The 22,027-nt window shown below is 37.0% G+C and overlaps 1 protein-coding gene across 2 annotated transcripts in view; it reads left to right on the forward strand.

Annotated features, from left to right (window-relative positions):
- Positions 1 to 20,002, forward strand: part of opn7b (opsin 7, group member b) — a 39,302-nt gene extending 19,300 nt beyond the window's left edge. Inside the window, exons 2-6 of one of the 2 annotated variants that reach the window (XM_079358991.1) lie at positions 9,439 to 9,526; positions 9,611 to 9,773; positions 10,788 to 10,915; positions 16,369 to 16,703; positions 16,793 to 20,002. In XM_079358991.1, the coding sequence (XP_079215117.1) occupies positions 9,439 to 9,526; positions 9,611 to 9,773; positions 10,788 to 10,915; positions 16,369 to 16,703; positions 16,793 to 17,293 (1,215 nt within the window). In that variant the 3' untranslated portion in view covers positions 17,294 to 20,002. Of the gene's footprint in view, positions 1 to 9,359; positions 9,527 to 9,610; positions 9,774 to 10,787; positions 10,916 to 16,368; positions 16,704 to 16,792 lie in introns of those variants that run through there. The other variant, XM_079358992.1, reaches the window with a different exon arrangement.
- Positions 20,003 to 22,027: the final 2,025 nt, after the last annotated feature.

Here is a 22,027-nt window from a genome sequence, read left to right on the forward strand (position 1 = left end):
CATCAGTGACAGAATAATTAGTGTCTCATCTGATTTCTGTGTGCAGTACTTTCAGCATGTAAAAAAGATTCATGTTTGACGTTTTCTGTTGGGTTTTTTTGACATACACTGATTGAAAATTGCCTTTCAAAGTGAGATTTTTTCCCGCCTCTATTTGCCCTGCCATTTTCCATTCTTGATTACATATTTAAATGGAAACAGAAAATGTATTCATGGTTCTTGTTAAAGCTTGGAGTTAGCAAGAGCTGAAATGGGGAGTGTGTGAAAGAGTGGATGAGAGTGGTGTAAAATGGAAAAGATGATGAAGAAAGTTTGTTGTCCCTGAACTTCACAGCGCTTCATCACACATGACAGACTTCAGAAGTCCTGAATGATGAAGCTTGAGTGCTGTTTTTTCCTCAAACTTGTCAAAGTAAAAATATAAAACTTTTCCGACCCCTTTGAGTGGTGAAGCCTAAGAGCAGCCTGTTTTTTTTCTGTTTGCAGATGTCTGTGGTCACATGAAGAAAGTCATCAGTTTGTGAATGTCTATTTATATTAATAATTGAGTAGCAGCACCAAGAGATCATGTCAATGTTTGAGCATTTTGCTGTTTAAAAGCTGTTGTCAGAGGTGAAGAGGTGAGCAGATAGATGTTTGTATAATGGAGGAAGAGGGCATGTGGGGAGTAGAAAACACAACTCTAACTGATGTAATTTGCATAAACATGAGTAAATGCCTTAAATACAAGGGCAGCTGATGGCTTAATAAAGGGGGGGGGGGAAGATGGAAAGAACCTCAAATAAAAAGAAGGATGAGAAAGAAGATAAACCAGGAAGGAAGTTTAAGTTAGTTGTCCATGTGCTTCTAAATGTTTTTTTTTTTTTTTTTTGTAGTTTGCTTTGATATAAATCAACCTTTCAGAGTCACAACATATTCTTCTTGTAATATTTACTGAGAACCAACATTAATTTACCAATGATCAAGCATCCCTCATTGAAAAGTGTCCTTTTAAACTGCAGAATCTTTATGCAGGACCAACTTCATTGTCAGACAGTCAACTGCCATAGATGAGGCCAGAAAGTGGGAAGGAGGGAGTTAAACATTTAAGAGAAAACGTTTTTTTCTGTGTTATTTTTAGACATGAAATTAAATATACTCCCAGAAACAGCATTAACCAGCATTTCAGTGTAGCCCTGAAGTCACATGCACAGCTGTTACAGTGAGTTATGTAACCACTATCATCTCCATCTCTCTGTAGGTCAAATCAGACTGAACCACAGAGACACCCTGCTCATGCTCTTGCCTTCAATAATTTAAGGCCCATTTGGTCTTGTCATTTTTTACTGGTTCAACCACCAAGTCGAGAATGGACTTTGCTTCATTAGTATTCATGACAATGACATGCAGGGTTTTACCCCCTCTTTTCTGGTGAATTAGAAGAAAGGTCAGTTATTGATGTCATTCAGGATTCACATGTGCTTAAGGGAAAGGGATTCCAGAGAAATGGTAATATATTATATTTAGAATATATATAGAATATATAGCATATATATTTTTTAACGGTTGAGGCAGCTACATTTTGGCAACAACAGAGTTCAGTAGTTATTTCCCAATTGGAAAAATAGCCATTGTATGTTATTGTATAATATTGTATTGCATCGTATCATATCATAAAAAGCTTTAGTGAAATTCAAAAACACATAGCCAGATAGATAGCCAGGCAAAACAATTGAGAATGTCTCTACAGAAATAGTCATATAAATTTGGTGTAAAAATTCTTGAAATTACATTAAAAGAGAAAAACAATTTAATTTGATTATTTATGACCAAAATAATTTAAATACTTGAGGTTGGCAAGGGATTTAACATAGTAGCTTGTACATATATGATCATATCAAACTTTTTTTCCTTGGATGTTAAAAAATTCTGTTGGATCCAAATTCATTGCATTTTAGTCACATAGAACGATTTATGTTGTTTGATTTTCTGGTACAAAATGTACTTTCAGTACCTTATTTTAAACCAATCTGCATAAAAATGTTCAGAACTTCACCAAATTTCATTTACACACAGTAACCGTGACCATTGAGGTTTTTGTAACAGATGTTAAACTATAGGCTCGGCTTTATCTGAAGCATTGTAATGAAAGTAACAGCTGATGATTGGCCTACTAGATGTCACACAACATCTGAAAAAGAGGTTTGGATTTAGACAGTAATTCCCATCTACATACACAGATACATCCCAAACATCTGTCTTTGTTTGTTTTCACCATCTGTGTTTGAGCGCATGTCGCGCTAACAGTTGGTCTTATGCGAGACAGGCCGACAGATTGAGATGTAAATTCTGCACCAGGCAGGACAGCGAAAGATAAAATACCAGCGACATGAAAAAAGAGAAGACAACAAGTTTCTTTTTTGGTTGTTTGTTTTTGTTTTGTTCTGGTTTTTTTAGATGAATGAATGCCCTGAGGCAAAAAGTTAGGATAAAGAATGAGGAAATGAGACAGTGGAAATGGAGAAGTCAGACAGGGTTGGTGAATTGCTTCACCACTTCTCCTCCTTTTGTTTCCTCATTTACCCAGTAAGAACACACAGGAATTAACAGTAGAAAAGCAGATGAGAATGAAGTAAGGCAGTCACCATGGGGGCCATTTTTAACTGTTTATATCCCACTTCATCATCAAAAATGGAGACAGGTTAGTGAGGAAGTGGCCCTTTTTTAAAACAAATGTAGAACCACCATGAAATCACAGTGTAAACAACTGCTGTCGCTTACTGGCAAAGTCAGAAACAAGTGCTGACTGTGTCCCCGTGAGCTATGATGTCTGCTACAGACACATTTCTTAGCGCCTGACTAGCCTGCTGTGGGTTTTTTTTTTTTCTTCCAGTGATGTGAAGATGAGCTCCGGTCATCCCTGTAAACCAAAAATGACTTTCTGTAAACGGCCATTATTTGAGGAGTCCAAGAAAGTCTTTTCTTTTATAAGGGAGCAAAACACCCTCAGCCTTAATTCTGGATGGAATACTATTGATTAATTATGATAAAGCTAACGGACTCCGAAAAATAATTAGGTCTGTTTGAGAAGGGGGATTCTCAGACGTCCGTATCTTTCTCTGTAACTGGAGGAAACCAGATAACCACTGATGTCCTGTTTACATAATCACGCTTATTTATTATAGTTGGCTCCAACTTCATTTCTTTAATTCTGGACTTTTCCCCAGCTCTTGCAGATGCATCCTCTGCTGGCTGTTTCTGTTCTCTTCTTTCTGCTCATTTATCTGTCTAAAACTGTAAATAAAGTTATTGCAGAATTTCTTCTGTCCTCTGGCACAGCGACAGCATGCTTATAAACCAGAGACACAGTCAGGCTCTGTTGCACCTTAAATAAGCGATAGCACTGGGTGATTTGGAGGGCAATGTGTGTTTCCTCCTCCAGGCAGTTGTATCTTATTCATGCACAGTTTAGGTCACAGATTTTGACTCATTATTTATGATGTGTATGCTGTTATGGATCATTTAAAAAAACGTTGTGTTTTTCCTCTTGAAAAAGTGAATCCACATCTGACCATAGCTGGAATGGTGAAACCTGTAATCAGGCCTCAATGTGAGGCTACCGAGCTGTATCAAAATCTTGCAGTCTTCCTTCTTCTCACCTTAGAATTGATTTTTGAACATTGCACTGACTACAATCTAAACTTTCTAGGTCAGGATACATTTTGGATTTGTAAGCTCTGATTGACCTGAAGCTAATCTGTGATCGCATTTTCATAGTGCTTTTTTGCTTCACTCTTTTATAATAAAAACATTTGTGTATTCACATAATATGATTGTTTCGGTTTTTCTTTACACACAATTTCAAACTGACACATCTGCCTGTATATCTACATTATCATTATTTTCTTCTCATTTTGCAATTTGATACATTTAAACCAGACTTTAGTTTCCCTAAACACCACTTTCCTAATCAACATCTTTCTGATAGAGGGTCCACTCAGTCCAGATGGCTTATTCAAATGTGCTCTATGAATTCAATTATGAAGATTCATGACAGTGTAAAGATATCAGAAAACTGTATTTACATAGATAAGTGGTCAAACAGATTGTAAAGCTGATGCCCTTCCCTTGGTTTGTACTGACAATGGAAACTATTACTTATTGGTGCTCCAGACTGCACTCGGTCACAGTTACTCATCTGATAAAATATTACCTTACTGATGTACCTCCTGAATACTTGAGAAGAAGAGTTATGAAAGGAATTGTGAAGCGTGCAATGATCAATTATGGGTTTTGATTGAAGAGGATTTATTTTGTATCAGGATGAGTGATACCTTGTGGAAATGGAGCAGATGATCAGCATTACATTTAATCCCACATGTGTCTTTTGCTTAATGTAGTGGTAAGGTATATAAGATTGAAAATAAAAAATCATGCCAGTATAATGAAACACATAGCTTCTATTTAATTCAAGTTTTTTTTAATTGAATTGAATTCCATGTAAAATACTACACATAGATAAACACACCATCTAGAAATATACTTGTAAGATACTGCACATCCCCCAAAGATAACTATCTAAATTACGCTACATTACGTTACATTACAACCCCCACTGGACAGCATCCCCCTTTCCCTGTCAGGGTTGAGAATCTTAGAGAATGTGTTCAGGGATTCATGTTTAAAACAACTGAACATGTTTTGGTCTCCAGTGTCCAACCCGCTACTTGTTCTGTACAACAAAATACTCTGAACACTACTTTGGAATATAGTTTGGAAAGGAAATGTAATCCTTGCAAAGAATCTTGTCTTCATAACACATTCAAACCCATATTGATGAGTTGCGTGCAGTGCTTCTAATCCGACATCATTGCTTTGCAATAATTGACAGAAATGTGATCGCATTAGGATAAATTTAATACTTTTTTCTTTCTTATGCATGACTGAAATTGTGCATGATGATTAAATAAGATTTTAGAAACACGTGAATGCATGTAATTCAATCTACTGTGGTCATATATGCTGAGTTAAACGTGATTTGATAATGTTGTTTTTTGTTGAATTTCTTTTTTTAAAGAATGCAATGATGTGGTTTAATATCACGTCTCACTGGTTTTGTGGAATGTCAATGATATCAGAAACTTGGTCAACAAAAACAACTGAAAAACATCTGAATCTGTTTTCTTTTCCTTTTATTTCAATTTGTTTTGTCATTTAAGAAAATGGCAAAACAACTGATTTGATGGTGAAGGTGGTGTTAATTGGGATTCTTCAGGGAAGCAAATACAGTAGAGCTTAATGTTGCATCGGAGACTCAAGGTATCAATGTATATGCTCAAAATACAAATACTTCCAGGAGAATATGTAGACTACCCTCTGCAGTATATTCCAGTCCAATGTCCCTCTGTTTAGGATGCTCTCTCTCTCTCTCTCTGAATTCTGACAGTGTCCCTTTCATCTCCGGGGTAATCTTCATCATTCAGCTTTCAATTCATTACTTCTGACAGTTTCACTTGTAAGCTCCCTCTTGTCCTTTACGTGTCCTTCGTTTATTCACTTACAGCCTCCCATTCTTATAGCCTCCAATTGTTTTTGTCCTATGAAAATGTTTTCCTCTCTTTTTGTTTGTTGCTGTGTGGGCGTGGACTTTAAGTTCCTTTAGTATGACAGGAAGGCTTAGAGGCAGGTTAGGTAATTTTCAAAAAAACTAGCATGATTTTAAAGGTAGCGTCCTCTCCATTCTCCGTATTCACCCACCCCCTCCTCCTGTGGTCCCCCAAAGCCATGCCCTTCACTTACATGCACGAGCATCCTTGGTCCAGAAGCAGATTTCAGCTCATACTTTGAGTGTGGGCTCATGCATTCATGGGGTAGAGAGGCTTGATTGGTTTATAAAACATGTACCAAGTTTTTACATGTTTACATCTGCTACAGATGACAGACTTTTTTCCTTTCTTTTTTCAAAGCACCTGAATTATTAATTACAATCAGGACCTAAAGACAATTTCAACCAAAATCTCTAAAAGTGTATTTGGTGGAAATTACCTAGCCTGCCTTTAAGATGTCACAGATGTACTAAAACAATCATTAAATAATAATAATAATAATAATAATAATAATAATAATAATAATAATGATAAATTGTATTTACTTATAGCACCTGTAAAAAACTCAAAGACACGGTACTGTTAGTTAAAAAAGATGGAAAAGGTCAGAACAGTAAGGACAGACAAACATCGCAACAACTCACAAAAATCGAAACAACAACATCAAGGTACGGATACGGAAAAACAGAGCACATCTCACAATCATAAAAAAAATGAGCTAGAGAAGATAAAGAAGTAGAAAACTGTTATTCCAGAGTTTATCACGGGGAATGTAAGATTGAAGGTCAAAAAGTTGGAAGAAAATTCTGTCTGTACAAAACACCCACAGTCTTTGAGATGTAAAGTATTTGTAATAAATGATAAGTCCCTGCCCCTGTTTTTATGAATGTCATGGAGTTCTTTTTTTTTGTTGTTGGACCATAGTGTATATTCTTGAAACATGTGTTACACCATCAAGCTGATAACTGAGCTATCATCTAAAGGAGATCCCTTTTAAAAGCACTCAATTTGATCAGTCTTATATGACTTAACAGTGTTTCATATGCGTTCAGCTACTGAGACACCTTAGGTATAATCTTTGTAAGAGCCTGTACATAACAAGAGAGTTCCCATTACACAACATCTCTGAAAAAAAAACAACTTACTGCACAACTCAGAAGAATACAACTTCACACATGAACCAAAAGAACCTGCAACACAAAGCAATGCTTTGAAGCACAGCTTTAATTCATCATAATGAAACACCATTTAAATGCAATCCAAGTTACAACTTTTAATGATATATTGAGTACATTTTTCTGAGAATACTACTTACAAAAATGCTATACAATATAATATGCAGTGCACTGCCAGGATTAGACACAGAAGAGAACAACATACACATATGTGACCACAAAGCAAGTCTGAATCCTTGATGATACTTTGAAACCAAGGGAAGAATATATTAAACAGAGCAGCTGGTCAGGTGGAAACATGTTGACAGAAAAAAAAGAAGTGAGAATGCCTGAAATGTTTGTGTGGAACTGATTGTGTTGGTGAAGCAAAATATAATAACACAATGTTGCTTACCAGTGTTTACTTCTATGTGCCACTCGTACAGAACTGTGTTGTTGTAGAACCTTGTACCTATGACTCTAACGTGCTGCCTGCATTACAGTTCATTTTGACCCTTTGCTCTCCACACGTACACTATACATTGTAATATATCGATACACACGAGACTCTCTCAGGGACATGGAAAAGAAGGGCTCTTTTAAGTAGTTTTTAAAACTTAACACACACGTTGTGATTATTCAAACTATGGGCAATAATAGAGGGGTTTTTTTTAGAAGAAAGACATGATTGCAAGTATTCAAAAGATTACAGTGCAGTTGTATGCTGTATATTCTTTCCTTTTTTAGAAGAAGAAAAAGGAGATTCACTTAAATTAGGTTTTTACATTCTGTGAATCATGTAACACACACATAGGCTGAGTCACATAAACAAAAGTGCTTAAAGGGATACTTCACCCATTTATATGAAGCTTTGTATCATTAGAAACATGGTAGTAGTGTTGAATGGTCGTGAATCCAGCACCAGAAAAATTTGTTTTTCTTTGCTTGAAAGTTTTCTTCATGTGATGCAAAAAGCGTCATATTGCATCACATGAAGAAAACTTCCAGGCAAAGAAAAACACATTTTTCTCATCTCAGGACAAAATGAGGGTTGGATTCACGACCATTCAACACTACTACCATGTTTCTAATGATACAAAGCTTCATGCAAATCGGTGAAGTATCCCTTTAAAAACACATTAATAATGATAATATTAATAACAATAATAATAATAGATTTTATTTGTAAAGCACTTTACATTTGTGAATCTGAAAGTGCTATAGAGTTAAAAAGAATAAAAGAGTTTTAAAACATAAAACATCTAAAAACGAAATTAACAGAAGGCTTTTCTAAAAAGATGAGTCTTAAGGCTTTTTTTTTTAAAGTAGCTGTAGTTTGTGGGGCCACCTGGTCAGTGAGAGTGTTCCATAGTCTTGGGGCAGCAAGAAAGCCCTATCGCCCGTGGTGCGGAGCTTGGTCCTTGGTGTTAATAGTGTTGTTGTTGTTAGATGCTGATAGTGTGATGAAGCACTTGTACTTACAAGTAATCCGCTCTAGAAGTAGTGTTTACAATCCTTGTTATATGCACTGAGGCCATTAAAATGTTAATAGAAAGTCCACAGAGAATATTATTAGAATGACTTTCCTCACCTTTGGTTCTCTTTGAGGATAATCATCTGAGTTTATGATAATGGAGATCTATACATGAGACAGTCCACACTTAACCCCAAGTGATTTAACATGTCTCTCCCCTTTGTTGGCCTTCTGTAATCTGTTGTAGAGGTAAAGTAAATAGAAAAGCTATGAATACATTTTCATGTTATCTATATGGATAAAAAGGTTGCAGAAAGTGGTAGCAGATCATGACGAATGATTATATGCATGAATAATCTTGACATGAAGAGCCATTTTACATTTGGAACATGGACACAGTGTCTTCACTTTGCCGCTCTTCTGTGAGAATAGGTGCAGGTAAAAAATATTATTCAGATATTTTTGATGTAGGAAAGAGTGAAGTTAAACAGCTTTGAACGGACAACACCTTCTTTAGCTTGTTTATGTTTCAATCAGAGGCTCAAACATGTGTGTTTTTTCTCAGTAAATTCCCCCATCTCCAACAGTTAGCCCTGTACACAGGGATGCTATATCTGACAGCATATTTAACTTTATTCAATAGCTTGCCTGGGGCAGTAAGGGAGACAAACCTTTGCTGTTGCAATCTAACTTCGACATCACAATGCTTCACTCTTTGGACCAGCTTATTCTTCTTGGTTCCAATGCGTTCTCCTCCATGTCTGATAAATAGTTAATAATACTACTGAATAATAGTTCAGTATAATAACAGAAAACCTGTGACAATAACCCAAATGAAACTTTTTCTGTCAGAAAAAAACATAAAGCAATCCATTGTCACACATCCATCCTTCCACGAAGTAACTCAGTCCCAAACATTTTCCTTTTCTTACACACCTACCTGCCTCAGCTAATCAAGACAGAGGCTTCACGGCCATTGGTAGAATGACCATACATTCCATATAACCCATTTGGGACAGTGATGCTTTAACAGTAAGATAAGGAGACAATCTAGAGATTCATTTATATATTGATAAATATCAACATGTTATTCTTAACATGTTTTTGTGTGGCAAGTTTAGTAAGTTCGTTTAACAGCCATATTGTAGGTTAAAAAATGTGTTAGCACAAAGGCTCTTTCTTTTGTCTTCTTTTCCTCCCTGAATGTTTGTCTTTTTTCATCTAGATGGGAAATGCCTCCGAAACATTTCTGCTCCTGTCCAGAATATCGAAAGACAGCGACATCCTCATGGGAACTCTTTACACCATTTTCGGTGAGTGATGTGGTATTTTCCCCCAGGATGCACAGCATTGTTTATGTGACTGCACATTCAAAATCACTCTGTTCCACCTCTTAGGTGTGCTGTCAGTTCTGGGAAATGGGATCCTGCTGTTCGTGGCCTATAGAAAGAAGGCCTCCCTGAAGCCTGCAGAGTTCTTTGTGATTAACCTGGCCATCAGTGACATGTGTATGACCATTAGCCTGTTCCCATTTGCTATCCCTTCAACTTATGCTCACAGGTGAGTGACAATTAACTCTTCCTTGTTTTAGCTGTTATGGCACTACATAAATATATAGTTATAATGGAAGCGGAAAGAGAAAAAAAGACAAGGAGTGAAAAATAGACAAAAGTGCAGAATCAGAAGTTGGGGAACAACAAATCAAGCCACTATCAGTGACATCTGGGTGATGTCATGGACTGTGTAAACTCATCCAACAATAAGTCAGTTTAGACTTAACAAGATCAAACTTTAAACTTCAGTTTCGATAAAGGTTAGTATGAGTATGCTTAAATAAAATGTAATTCTGGTTTTCCACAGGTAAAACAGATTTATAACTGCTATATACTGTGAAATCAGCAAAACAGAGGTCATGATTTTATGAGTTTGCCCTGAGCTACACCTCTCAAGCATCATGGAGCTTGCTACACATTTCAAGTGACAATTATTTAGGCTGTCTGCAAAGGTAGTCTTCGGCAAAAAGGGCATCCTCCCTGCCCCCATGTTATTGTGATAATTTCATATGTGCTATTCAATGAGGGGAGCAAAGCATTGTTGTTGTTTTTTTGTAGTAAGGATGCAAAAGAAAACATTTCAATCAAAGAAGGGTTGATGCAGTAACAATACAGAGGTCATGATTTTTATTGTTAAAGCAATTTCACAATAATTTCTTACTTCAAGATGGATACAAATCCATATAAATACAAATATAGAAAGAAGACTAACCATGGGTGTAGAGAAGCATGACGTCTGTATCACCTGCAAAATAAAGGTGGTGCTTCATCCTGTGATCTTATTAGCTGCTTTATTCCTCTCCGCATGTACAGCTCGCTGCTTTCATTTGTGCTTTGATTGGGTTTAAATGCTTCAGTGCAGTTGTAACTGACTCCGGAGAAGGCCGGTCAATATATTACCTGTTTCATCTCCAGGGTGTGAATTGTGTAATTCATCAGGGATTCTTCATGGAAATCCTGGTTTAGGATCAGAATGTTGATAAGTATCTTTCTCTCCCTTTCTGTCTTTATCTCCATTCAGGTGGCTGTTTAATAAGACCACATGTACTGTCTACGCCTTCTGTGGGGTTTTGTTCGGCCTGTGCAGTCTGACCAACCTCACAGTGCTCTCATCTGTTTGTTGGCTCAAAGTCTGCTGTCAGAACTATGGTAGGAAAAACTGTTTTACAGCCTCCTTAATCTACCATCATTGTGAATTTTTGTAAACAGGAAGTATGTTGGTGTCCATTTATTAATGTAGATCATCTAGAAGGTAGGCTTAACCGGTATTAATCATCTAAGCTTTCATCTAAATCCAAGAAACTTGACGGAATCTGAAGAGAGAAATATTCATGCAGGCCAACAAGTCAATGGCTTGGTTAAAAGTGAAAGTAGCCAGATCAAAGCATTGAATAGCAGTTTACATAACGATTACATTATTGTCAAGGTCAGAGACTTTATGAATTGTAATGCAGTGGAACTAAAGGTTAACAGCAGCAAATTTACAAATCAAGTCAAGGAGAACAGAGAGAACGTCATACATGTCAAGGATGAGTGTCCTATTTTAAAATGAAATACAAATTTAAATTAAGGTTTCATTAACAACCAGCAGCATATAAACGGTGAGTCTATGTTTGTATGATGTTATATGTTGTCATATTTATCTTATATACAAGTGTCAACCCCTGTTTATAATAACAGAGTAAAAAAAGTGATGTTACAGACAGTAGGAGCTAAAACTCTCTTGTTATTGTTGTTGTCACTTTAAAATATGTGTCCATTAATATTGACAGGAAGGTAGCAAACTCAGTACTTATAGCTGTTACTCCGATGAGGTTTTTCTGTGTCCTTCTCTGCGAGTTATATCGCTCAAGTCAGAGGGCATTGGTGCAATTCCCATCGAGTGGAGAGAACAATAATTCCAGCCGAAGTTTAATTAGTTGCATTTGCTAATTATTTGCAATAAACAGGCCTGTGATGAGGATGTGATATTGCCAAAACAACACTGGACTGCTCACACATCTCCACAGAGGCCATATCTGATGTTCTCAAATTGTTAATGCAATAGTTTATATAACTTCTCAATTATCCAAAGGATAGCTTACACTCATACAAACGTCAGTGAACCAATGACAAACTGATGATTAAGCAGAAAGGCTTCAGTCGTGTGGCTGTGAACTCCTTACACAGTCATTGCTATGACTGCAAAGTGTTTAAGCAGCTCATTGCTAATGAGTATAATTAATCTTCTGGCTGAAGCCGTTGAGGATTTATTCACAGGATTGACTGTGTTTGCATCTTTAAGCAGCCTAGATGACTTAATTTTTTTTAAATACACTGCTAGAAAGCAGATCGTCAAACCTTTAATTACATTCACATGTTCCTATTCCCTATGTGCTTCTATAGTGTATCAATATTTAAAGGAGGGGATTTCAGCTACTGTTTTTTTTTTCTGGACTCATCAATCACTCCTAATTTGCTGCAAATCAATGTTTTGTCTTCTGCAAATATGCAATCTTTTCACACAGAACTACTCAGCCACATGCAATTGTCCTAAATTTAGAAATATTGAATATCCACAGCAAGAATTTGGGGTTAGAAATTGCTAAATATTGAAGTCACTATATGCTTTCATTTTTAGATTTTATTCATCCAATATCTGTGAATTGCAGCGCATTTGTTTGTTCAAGTACAGATTTTACACTCTTGGAGACTGTATTTTGGAGTGCAGAATCCAGGGATTAACACATTTCTATGCTTCCCACATTCACTGTTACTCATTCACACTCCAGGGGGTACACACACTGACTCATACAGTGTCTATAGGGTTTAAGGTTCACACAAAAGGTATGAGATGCACAAATGAGGTATAATTACTATAAAGAATGCAGAGTGAGGAAATGTGGGCCCATAAAAAAATGAGCTCAGCTTGGAGCTTCAGCATGAAAAGAAAGGAGTAAGATAAAGAGACTTTATTTGTCTACATGCAACATCTCTTTTAATAAGCACAGAGTAAACGAAGTCAGGGTACGAACGAATCAAGGCCTTGTCTGTTTTTCCAGGAGAAGATTGTCTATAATGCTGTGTGTAAAAGCCCTACAGACTCCAAGCCTCACAACTAAAAGTGTTTGAAGTGCAAATGAACATCAATAATTACGTATTTTTGAGAGTTCCCTGCAAGAAAAATGAACACACTGTTTCCCCTTGTTCCACTTTTTTTCCTAATCTTCACTGTTTATTCACTGTAGCTGGCAGTCACCCTTGTTAAACGCACACATTACCACGAATGATAAAGAGACACAAGGCATTATTGATTTTTAAAAAGTCACAATAAATGAAAATGTTCCACATTGAAATGTCACAAAATCTAGCAAGGGAGGCAAATCCTTCCAAGGGGGCTTACAGCTTCCTTTGGACACGGCCCTTAAAAGAATAACAGAATCATTCAGCTCACTTTTGTTTGCAGATTAAACTGAACATATTGAAGTTATTGTCATTTAGATCATCCACATACTGTATCTGCTGTTTCTGTAAAATCTGAAATGTGCCAAATTTGGATTTCATGGAACAAAAAAAGCCAGTTAATGGAGTGCTTTACATAAACATAGAAAAGAAACAAGCAGTGTAGGACCTGTGTTTATGAAATAACACAAAAAAATAAATTCATGCACTGCTGACACAAGGTTCAGATTCCATGTGTCAAGTTATTATGCAGAGGTTATCACATGAAACTCAGCTGAAGCTAATCAGTATCATCTTGCAAAGGACAATAAACTCAGGTTTGACTGCACTAGATGTATGTGAACTCTCTGACTCACATCATCATTTCTAATATTTCACTGCCACCATAAAAAAGGTATCCTTCTTGAGAGAATGATTACAAGAATGGAGTCAAAAGTATTTTTCCCAAAGGGCTTATCAGACAGAAACCCTTTCTGTTACACGTAAATAGACCACATTTGCTTTTTTTAAGGTGTCTTGTGCTTGCACCTGATCTGAAGATAAGAGCTACAAAATGCAAGAAAATATGATCTGCGGGGACAAGAAATATTTAAAACTTTAAAACTAACTCTATGGCTGATGAGCAGACTTAAATTTTAGTTTGTGTTGTCCTTGAAACTTCTGTACAAAGGTTGAAATTCAAACGCCCCACAGCCCCCTTATCTACTTTTATAGTAGGTCTTAAAAGGCCTTAAATCATGTAGCTGAATTTTTCTGACATATTTTTGAAGTAATGTCTTTGAGAGAGGCACTTTCGAAAATGCTAGAAGAGGCACCTGATTAATAAAACACAAGAAGTTACAGTAAAATAAAGGTTGCATTGGGGACATTGAGGAGCATGGTAGATAGTGCATCTTCCTTTCTCTTTTTTCTAAGATTTTTGTTACAGCTGGAGTACAGCATTTGAGTATTGCTATTTCTATTTCTCAATTAGTGGTGTTGATGTAACATTGCAAGTGGATCTGGTGATTACTATGTGTATAAATCTACAGCACTGACAGCTACTGATGAACCTGTGAATGCCAGATCGAAGTAAATCACACAAAAGACTGCGCTAGAAGAGACTTACATGTCCGCAGTGAAAGAACTAATTGCAGGAAGGAGGGGGGTATACAGGAACGGAGAGAGGATCTGGAGAATTGCTGTACAGATAAAGAGGGCTGATGTAGTGATAACAGACAACTAAATCAATGTGATGCATCTGTCCAGATGTTAAGTGCTATTGGCTGTTAAAATTGATGTCTTTCAAGCACCTAAGAAATCTCATTCAGAGGCGAAGTCAAATCAATCTCTATATGGCAACCCATGAAGGGAAAACACAAAGAGCATTACAGAAAAAAAGGTTGAAATGCCTCATCAGAGTTACAAACAATGAACCTCAAGTGTATTTGTTCGACTTGCAGCCAATACAACCTCATATGTTAGCTATTGTCGTTTATTTACCAAGACTATAGAGCGTACCAGATCGTTATTTAAATCAGGCCTTTAATGGAGGTACAGTAAGACTTAAATTCTAATTTACTCTTTCGATTGGTTTTAACTGTCACCTTTGTGAGATTCATTTCTTCCAAAAATATGAGAATTGCTAGTTCTCAAAAGGAATATGAACACAATGTGATAAGATTTCAGTAAACCTTTATACGTGATTACAGAGAGAAAAAAATTCAGCTAATGGTTCCCTCCCAAAGTTAGCACATACTGCTTCTTAAATACCCACCTACAGTCTTAATACATCAAAGAACATTTACAATAAAACACTTTATCAGTAACAGAACACCTGCTTGAAGACAACTGCACCTATACCATTTTCATACTAGCAGAAATCTTCATTCGTTTGTATTAGCCATAACCCCGGTCGTCATTGGCCATTGGCTTTAACTTGACTACTGCCTTTTGTTTGAGGAAATCCAATACACTGTTTAAATAGGCATCAATCAGGATTAATGTTATTACTTAAAGAACCCTACAGCTGATCATCTTGCTTCATTCCTGCAAACTAAGTGAATTTAAACTGTAAGGGCAAATGTTTGAGAGCCTCTGTCACAAATTAAAGTCCAGCTCAGGTTGAATGCTTTTTATGACAATCCGATAGCTGGAGAGGGTGATTGTTGATTGGATGCTTCCCATCAGAAAAGAAAAATGCATTTGTAAAGGCTCACCAGCCCCCTTTCCCCAGTATGGCAGAGTTCAGCGACAGCCACAGGGCTTAATCACCATCAGCTTGAAACAAAAGACGGCTGACATCCAGCTGAAGAGGCCATGTGCTCTCAGAGATAAGGCTCCCTGTGTTCTCTTCATCACTGAGTCCACACTGAAGAAGCTCTCGTCTAAATCAATTACAGTTAGTTAGCAGCAAGGGCTGTTTCAGGCTTTCCCATGGATCCTCTTGTTCAGTTTCTGGCACATGAGAGGTGACTACATTTGAATCTGCCACTAATGATGCTACTATGAACAGAATACATTATGCATACTGTAGATAATGCAAGATCACATTTGATGAAGGAATTCCCCCTTAAAAAAAACTAAACCTAAAACAAGGACACACAATTCAGAAAAGAAATGGAAATAATAATTTCATAAACTAATCATATAAGAAACAGATACACTGACCAACAGTGCTGTCTCTGTTTGCTTATGTGAGGTTGCACACAAGACCACAGGACTGGGGAGAGTACAGGAAAACGGTTGTGTAGCTCCTCAGATGTTTTTATTTTTTATTTTTTTTATCACATACCAAAGCCTCTAGGTAAACATGCTGCACTGTTACCCTCCACACACCCAGAATAATGTTTTCATGCAGGCTTAACATGTGCATTCCCCAAGGCCAGATGATCTCTTATCTGTACAACAGTGGTGGGATCAAAATATGTATTAGCTGATACACAGGCTAAAATAAATAAAATCTATAAACAACAAATTATTCTATCATACTGATATGTATTTATCACAAGTTTTAATGAGATCACCTGTCTTCCACATTCTTACTCTCACACACTGTATGTTTGAGCATCAGATAACCAAACTTAATGTGCTTCAGTAGCGTATTGTTGCTTCTGTTTCTTTAATGTCCTCATTCATCAGTAATCACTCCACAAACTCTCACCTGCTCTGCTCCACCTCAGGTAACAAGTTCTCCAACTGCCATGCCTACCTACTGGTAGCCGGGATCTGGTGCTATGCTGGCATTTTTGCAGTGGGTCCCCTGTCAGGCTGGGGAGAGTATGGCGCTGAGCCTTACGGTACGTCATGCTGCATCAACTGGCATGCAGCCAGCCAAAATCCTGCAGCTATGAGCTACATCATTTGCCTCTTCTTCTTCTGCTACATCGTGCCCTGCACTGTCATCTTTCTGTCCTACACGTTCATCCTGATGACTGTCCGAGGCTCGCGACAGGCTGTGCAGCAGCACATGTCACCGCAGAACAAGACCACCAATGCACATACACTTATCGTTAAGGTAAATGCAAGGATGCAATTAAAAGATTCTATGAAGGCCGAAGTAAAAATACGTGTTTACATGACAAATGTTTGTTTTATTCTTTTCAGCTTTCAGTGGCAGTTTGCATCGGTTTCCTGACGGCGTGGAGTCCATATGCTATCGTGTCTATGTGGGCAGCATTTGGAAACCCAGCAAAAGTACCACCTATGGCTTTTGCTTTGGCAGCTATATTTGCAAAGTCCTCCACCCTTTACAACCCTATAGTCTATCTGGTCTTCAAGCCAAACTTCCGTAAGTCCCTGTGCAGGGATTTGGCCCTGTGCAGGAGGTCACTCTGTGGCCTTCTGTGTCCGCAAAGCTCCACACAGAAGGGAACTTGCATGCAGTCCCATCACAAAGAAGAGTGCAACTCCACAAGGTTATCAAATGGTAAACCAGAGAACCACAGGACCTGCAGAAACTGTCCTTGTCCTGAAACAGTCCCTCATACCAGAGAAAACTTTACAGATGAAAGCCCCCTGCAAACTGCAAGGATACTTAAAGGATCAGTACACAGTGAGGTGGCTGTGAGTCAGCTCTCAAACGAGATGCAGAGCGACTTCCTTTAAATGCACATGAACAGCCGGACAAAAAGGAGGTGAAAAAACAAGAAAGACACTAATGGCAGTTTGGGGAAAAGGGAAAACAAAAGATTAAGATTGACCAAAAAAAGGAGCTAAAAGTGTTTTAACACTGATTGAAGTTGAAAAATGTTCTCATGCCTCAAATATGTTATACTGCCATAAAAAACAAAAAAAAAATGACCACAGGTTTAGTAGCCAATACAGAAGTATAAGCAAGCCAAACAGGCAACATGCAACCAGAAGTGTACATGTGTATTTCATCAGGTCAGATTAATCACTTTGACTGATCAACATTTACAAAACAAGACAGAGAATCCATAGAAACACAGATGCAACTCAATTCAAGCAGGATTTTTACACCCTAAAGTACCTTTATGTATTTATTACAAGCACTGTACTTAAAGATGTATTTTATTTGATAAGATAATTAATGCAAGCCTCAAATTGAAGGACCACAGGGTTATTGTTGTTATCTATAAGAAAATATTTGTGTTGAAAATACATTTTTCAAACCTCAGTTATTGTGACCACATTGTGTCAGCCTCAACGTTTATCTAGCCAGGCCATTGTTACATGTGTTGAAATGAACAAGGCCATTCTTCAATACGTCCAGGAGGGGTTTGCACTGATTCCGCTGCAAAGACAAGCTGCCAATATTAATTTAGTCCAATTGATTGTGTCCATCACAGAAGGCATGACTGAATAGGAAGAGCAGAAGGACTGGGGGAAGGACTCAGAATAACAAAATCTTTGTTTAATAATGTTTATTGCTTTTCTCATATGAAATACATAAAAAAAACACAATGAATGCAATGAGGAAAGTCATTATGTGACATTCCTTTCTAACATATGTATTACACTTGTTTGGAATACGAAGCTAGTAACAGAACAACAGTTTTTATGTTGCCTTATTTTCAATCTTTTAGAGCTCTTTTAGACACTGCTCACATCGATGACGAGAATACAGGTAGCTGTGATAACACAGCCGAGACTGATCAGCTGCTGCATAGAAGTTGCATGAAGTCAGTCTATAAACTGTGACTGATGTTTACAAAGGACAGCTGGGATGATTACATGTTCCAACTTTTTTTCTCTTCAAAATATGTTGTGTTGGTTTTGGTTTAAAACTGGTTTGAAGCCAAACTTGCATCCTTCTTCAGATTTTTTTTTTTTTGCAACGTCGTCTCATTCCCAGACTAAATCAATTAACCTCTGTCAGTCTATTATGATTGTTGCTGACAGGAATGAAGATAAGACCCAAAATTATAATAAACTGGAGTGATCCTTTAGAGTGTTAGGGTACACTTTCGGCAGTATGTGTGTGTGGGGGGGGAGGAATAATCCTGTGGTTTGTTTATAGTTCTTCTGTGTATTTTCTCTCAAAGGTGCCCCTCCATTGGCAGAAATGTACAAGTGTACAGCTCTTCTAAGAAAACAGTCGATCACCAAATTCTTTATGTCTGACCCTAAAGCGAAAATAAAAAAATAAAAAACACTAAAATGTGAATATTAATCGTGATCCTCGGGCGACTTATAGACAGCAGACCACCTGATTTTTGTGCTCCTCTTGTCTCAAAAGACAGTGGGTTGCTTAATATAAGCATCTGAAACATGAGACACGTAAGGATTTGCCTTAGCACCTGCCAACATTATTCAGATTTGTAAAAAATGCCCATGGTGCAAAGTTAAGCTTAACTACTGTGTTTGTCAAACAAGCAGTTTCATACATCTCCCCAGGCAGCAAGGGTCATCAAACGGAAGTTCAAAAAAAAAAAAAACTGCTATGGGAAAGATTAATTAGATCTGCTGAAGTGCATTTTGTGGTTCACTTGCAAGACTTTTATGGCATTTCATGATTCCTTTCTTTAACAAGGTGTGAGGAAAGATGTGCAGTTGTGTGCAGTTTTTACACAGTACCTGACTATGAAAGCTGTTCACATTGTCATGAAATATTTTGCTTTAAGTCATGCAAAAATACAACCATGTCAGCCCGTGATGTATTCTGCTGCTGGCTTTTAAATAGCTGCTTTGAAAGATTGGTAGTGTCTGCTTCTTCGAAAACTGTTGCTAAACCATCATTACCTTCTGAACTAATAGGCCACTTGGGCTTTTCAAAGAACACTTAGCTCTGAGTTGAGAACCTGCCTAGCTCAGGGCGTACAGCTTTGTCAGATGAGGGCTTAAACTATGTTCAGTCTGACTTTGAAGCATAAAAATGCAACCCCCTCCTTATTCTAGCAGAAAATCCTGTGGTGTTTGACGTGGTGTCGATCGATTTTCTGCTATCTTGTTCTAAGAAGAACTAAATAATTGCTAATTTAAAAAAAAGACGCAAGATATATTTTCCTTAGTTTTTTCAAAATCCCCTCTCTTAGCTTTTACCAATTAAACCAATTAAAGTTCTGTGTTTTGGCAACTGTTTTAGAGCTGTTAGTCATATCAGACTTGATGGACTATATTCCACAACACTATTGTCAGACAAAAATATTAATATTGAACAATTCTGCACATATATTTATGTCCGATGCAAATGATTGTAAATTTCTAGCTTTCTTTAATATCTGAGGGAGCAGTTCACAGTTATGGAGATACCAAAACAGCATGAGTATGATCTCTGATATTAAGATGCAGTATTTCGGCAAGTAGGCCAGCCACTGCACTAGTATCCATTTTTAAAGCAGCCCCTTCAATGTTGAAAAAGAAGTATTCAATGTTAATTGCCACAAACTGTTGCTAATCGTTCTTGGGATACTTGCAAATGGCCTATACTAAGTCTATGGGAAGCCCAATCGGAGAGTGGAAATCGTTTCAGACTTTCATATGATTTAGTCTGAAAAATAACAATACTGAATTAAGATAAAAAATAACTGCGCAGTATGTCTTACAAAATGACTCTCACACCACCTCTTGCACTTATACCATTAGACATAAGTTATGAAATACAGATTCATCAAAGGGAGTCTCCTATGGAATGCCTTCAATTTGATGGTTAGGACTTGTGTTAACATGTCAATCCTTCACCCGAGGCTAAGCTTGAGGTGTGATGTAAGGTTAAAGTAGCCTGTGGCTTTCTTTTATTAGAGTGGATTTAAGTCTAAGGTTATCACGCACAGATGTTATGGCCCTACTGCTAAAAAAAACTAATCTATATATTTTTAGAGACAAACAAGACTTTAAAGGAAGTAAAAAGCTTTTAGTGGAATTTATTTAATCTATTTTAAATATATAAGCAACAACTATTATATTCAGCTGTGTGGGTGTACAGGTAAGGAGCTCATAATTGTTTCTCTTTAACCTCCAGGGTGAACACATCCCAAGAATCCCTTTAAAGGTTTAAAGTACAATTGTCTCCTACATGGCTGTACTCTGATGTGTTTAAGATGCTTCTCATATCATGTTGGGTTTTCATAAGATTATGGAGAAAGCATTTGTGTTAAAGTTGAAGGATCATCTGAAGAATTTTCTGCTGGAACCAAAGCTTACTGCCACCCTTTATACTCACTGTCAGAGCCAAAATGTTGTTTTTGACACTTTTTTACCAATATGCAGGTTACTCTTAAAAAACAAACATATCAAAGCCTCGGCTTCCAGTCCAGATCTGGACAGACTACTTTTTTATGGCCCATACTCTATGGGATAAAGATGGAAGTACAAACCAGGATACATAACTGAACATAACTGTGAAAATCTGAATCTGATGTCTGTTTTTTTCTTCTGTTCTACTGTTTCTACCTTGGTCATCTCCGTGTGTGTGTGTGTGTGTGTGTGTGTGTGTGTGTGTGTGTGTGTGTGTGTGTCTCTATATATACGTGTCTCTCTCTCTCTCTCTCTCTCTCTCTCTATGTGTGTGTGTGTGTATATATATATATATATCAATAAATAGAAGTCAGGGATTTCATGAAGACTTTGTTTTCATGTATGTAGATGTTATGTGTATGTACATATGCCAAATAAATCAATATATTAATCTTTTTTATTATTATTTTAGTTTTAATTATTATTTAGAAGGTTGAGGAGGTTGAGAAACTTCTCATTGGGAATTGAAATGGGGGAGATGCTTTATTTTTAATTGTTTTATAATTTCTGTCTTGTGGCTTTGAAACTGTCTCTGTTCATGTTTGCGATATTCGGTTTTATTATCAGACAGCCTGCAGGATTTTAGTTTATCTAGTAGAGAGAAAATTACATTAAACTCAAATCATCAACAGAGTTGGTACATTATTATGGTTCCAAGACCATGATAGTATGGCCAGTGCAGTAGCATTTAACTAATTGAGTTTAATTGAACAACATGGCCTTTTGAGGCTCCAAGCGCTCCAAAACACACTTGTGAAGTTAAATGATGTATAGTTGATTGAGCTTCTGTAAAGGTGACTTTTTCTACCTCTCAATTAATAATGGAATGTATTTGTGGCTTTTGTGTTTGAGCACAAGATGTACAGCATTTGAGATGAAGAAATCTCTCTCAATATTGATTAACAATTTTCTCTCAATGTATTACCATTACCCTTTACTATAAATGTACTTGTCAGGAAGAAACCTGTAAACATAATAAAAAGACATGGAGACTTAATCAGCAGAAATCTTGAGCACTGCACTTTTTAGTGTTTATGAAGCAATTCCTCGATGCTCGAAGCCTACTCTGGCTTTGAATGATATAGTAAATGTTTAGCGTACTACTTTCTGTATGACTGTGGTAATTAGCTGTAAATAATGCAA

The sequence above is a fragment of the Symphodus melops genome (genome assembly GCF_947650265.1).
Source record: "Symphodus melops genome assembly, chromosome: 13".
NCBI lineage: Eukaryota > Metazoa > Chordata > Actinopteri > Labriformes > Labridae > Symphodus > Symphodus melops.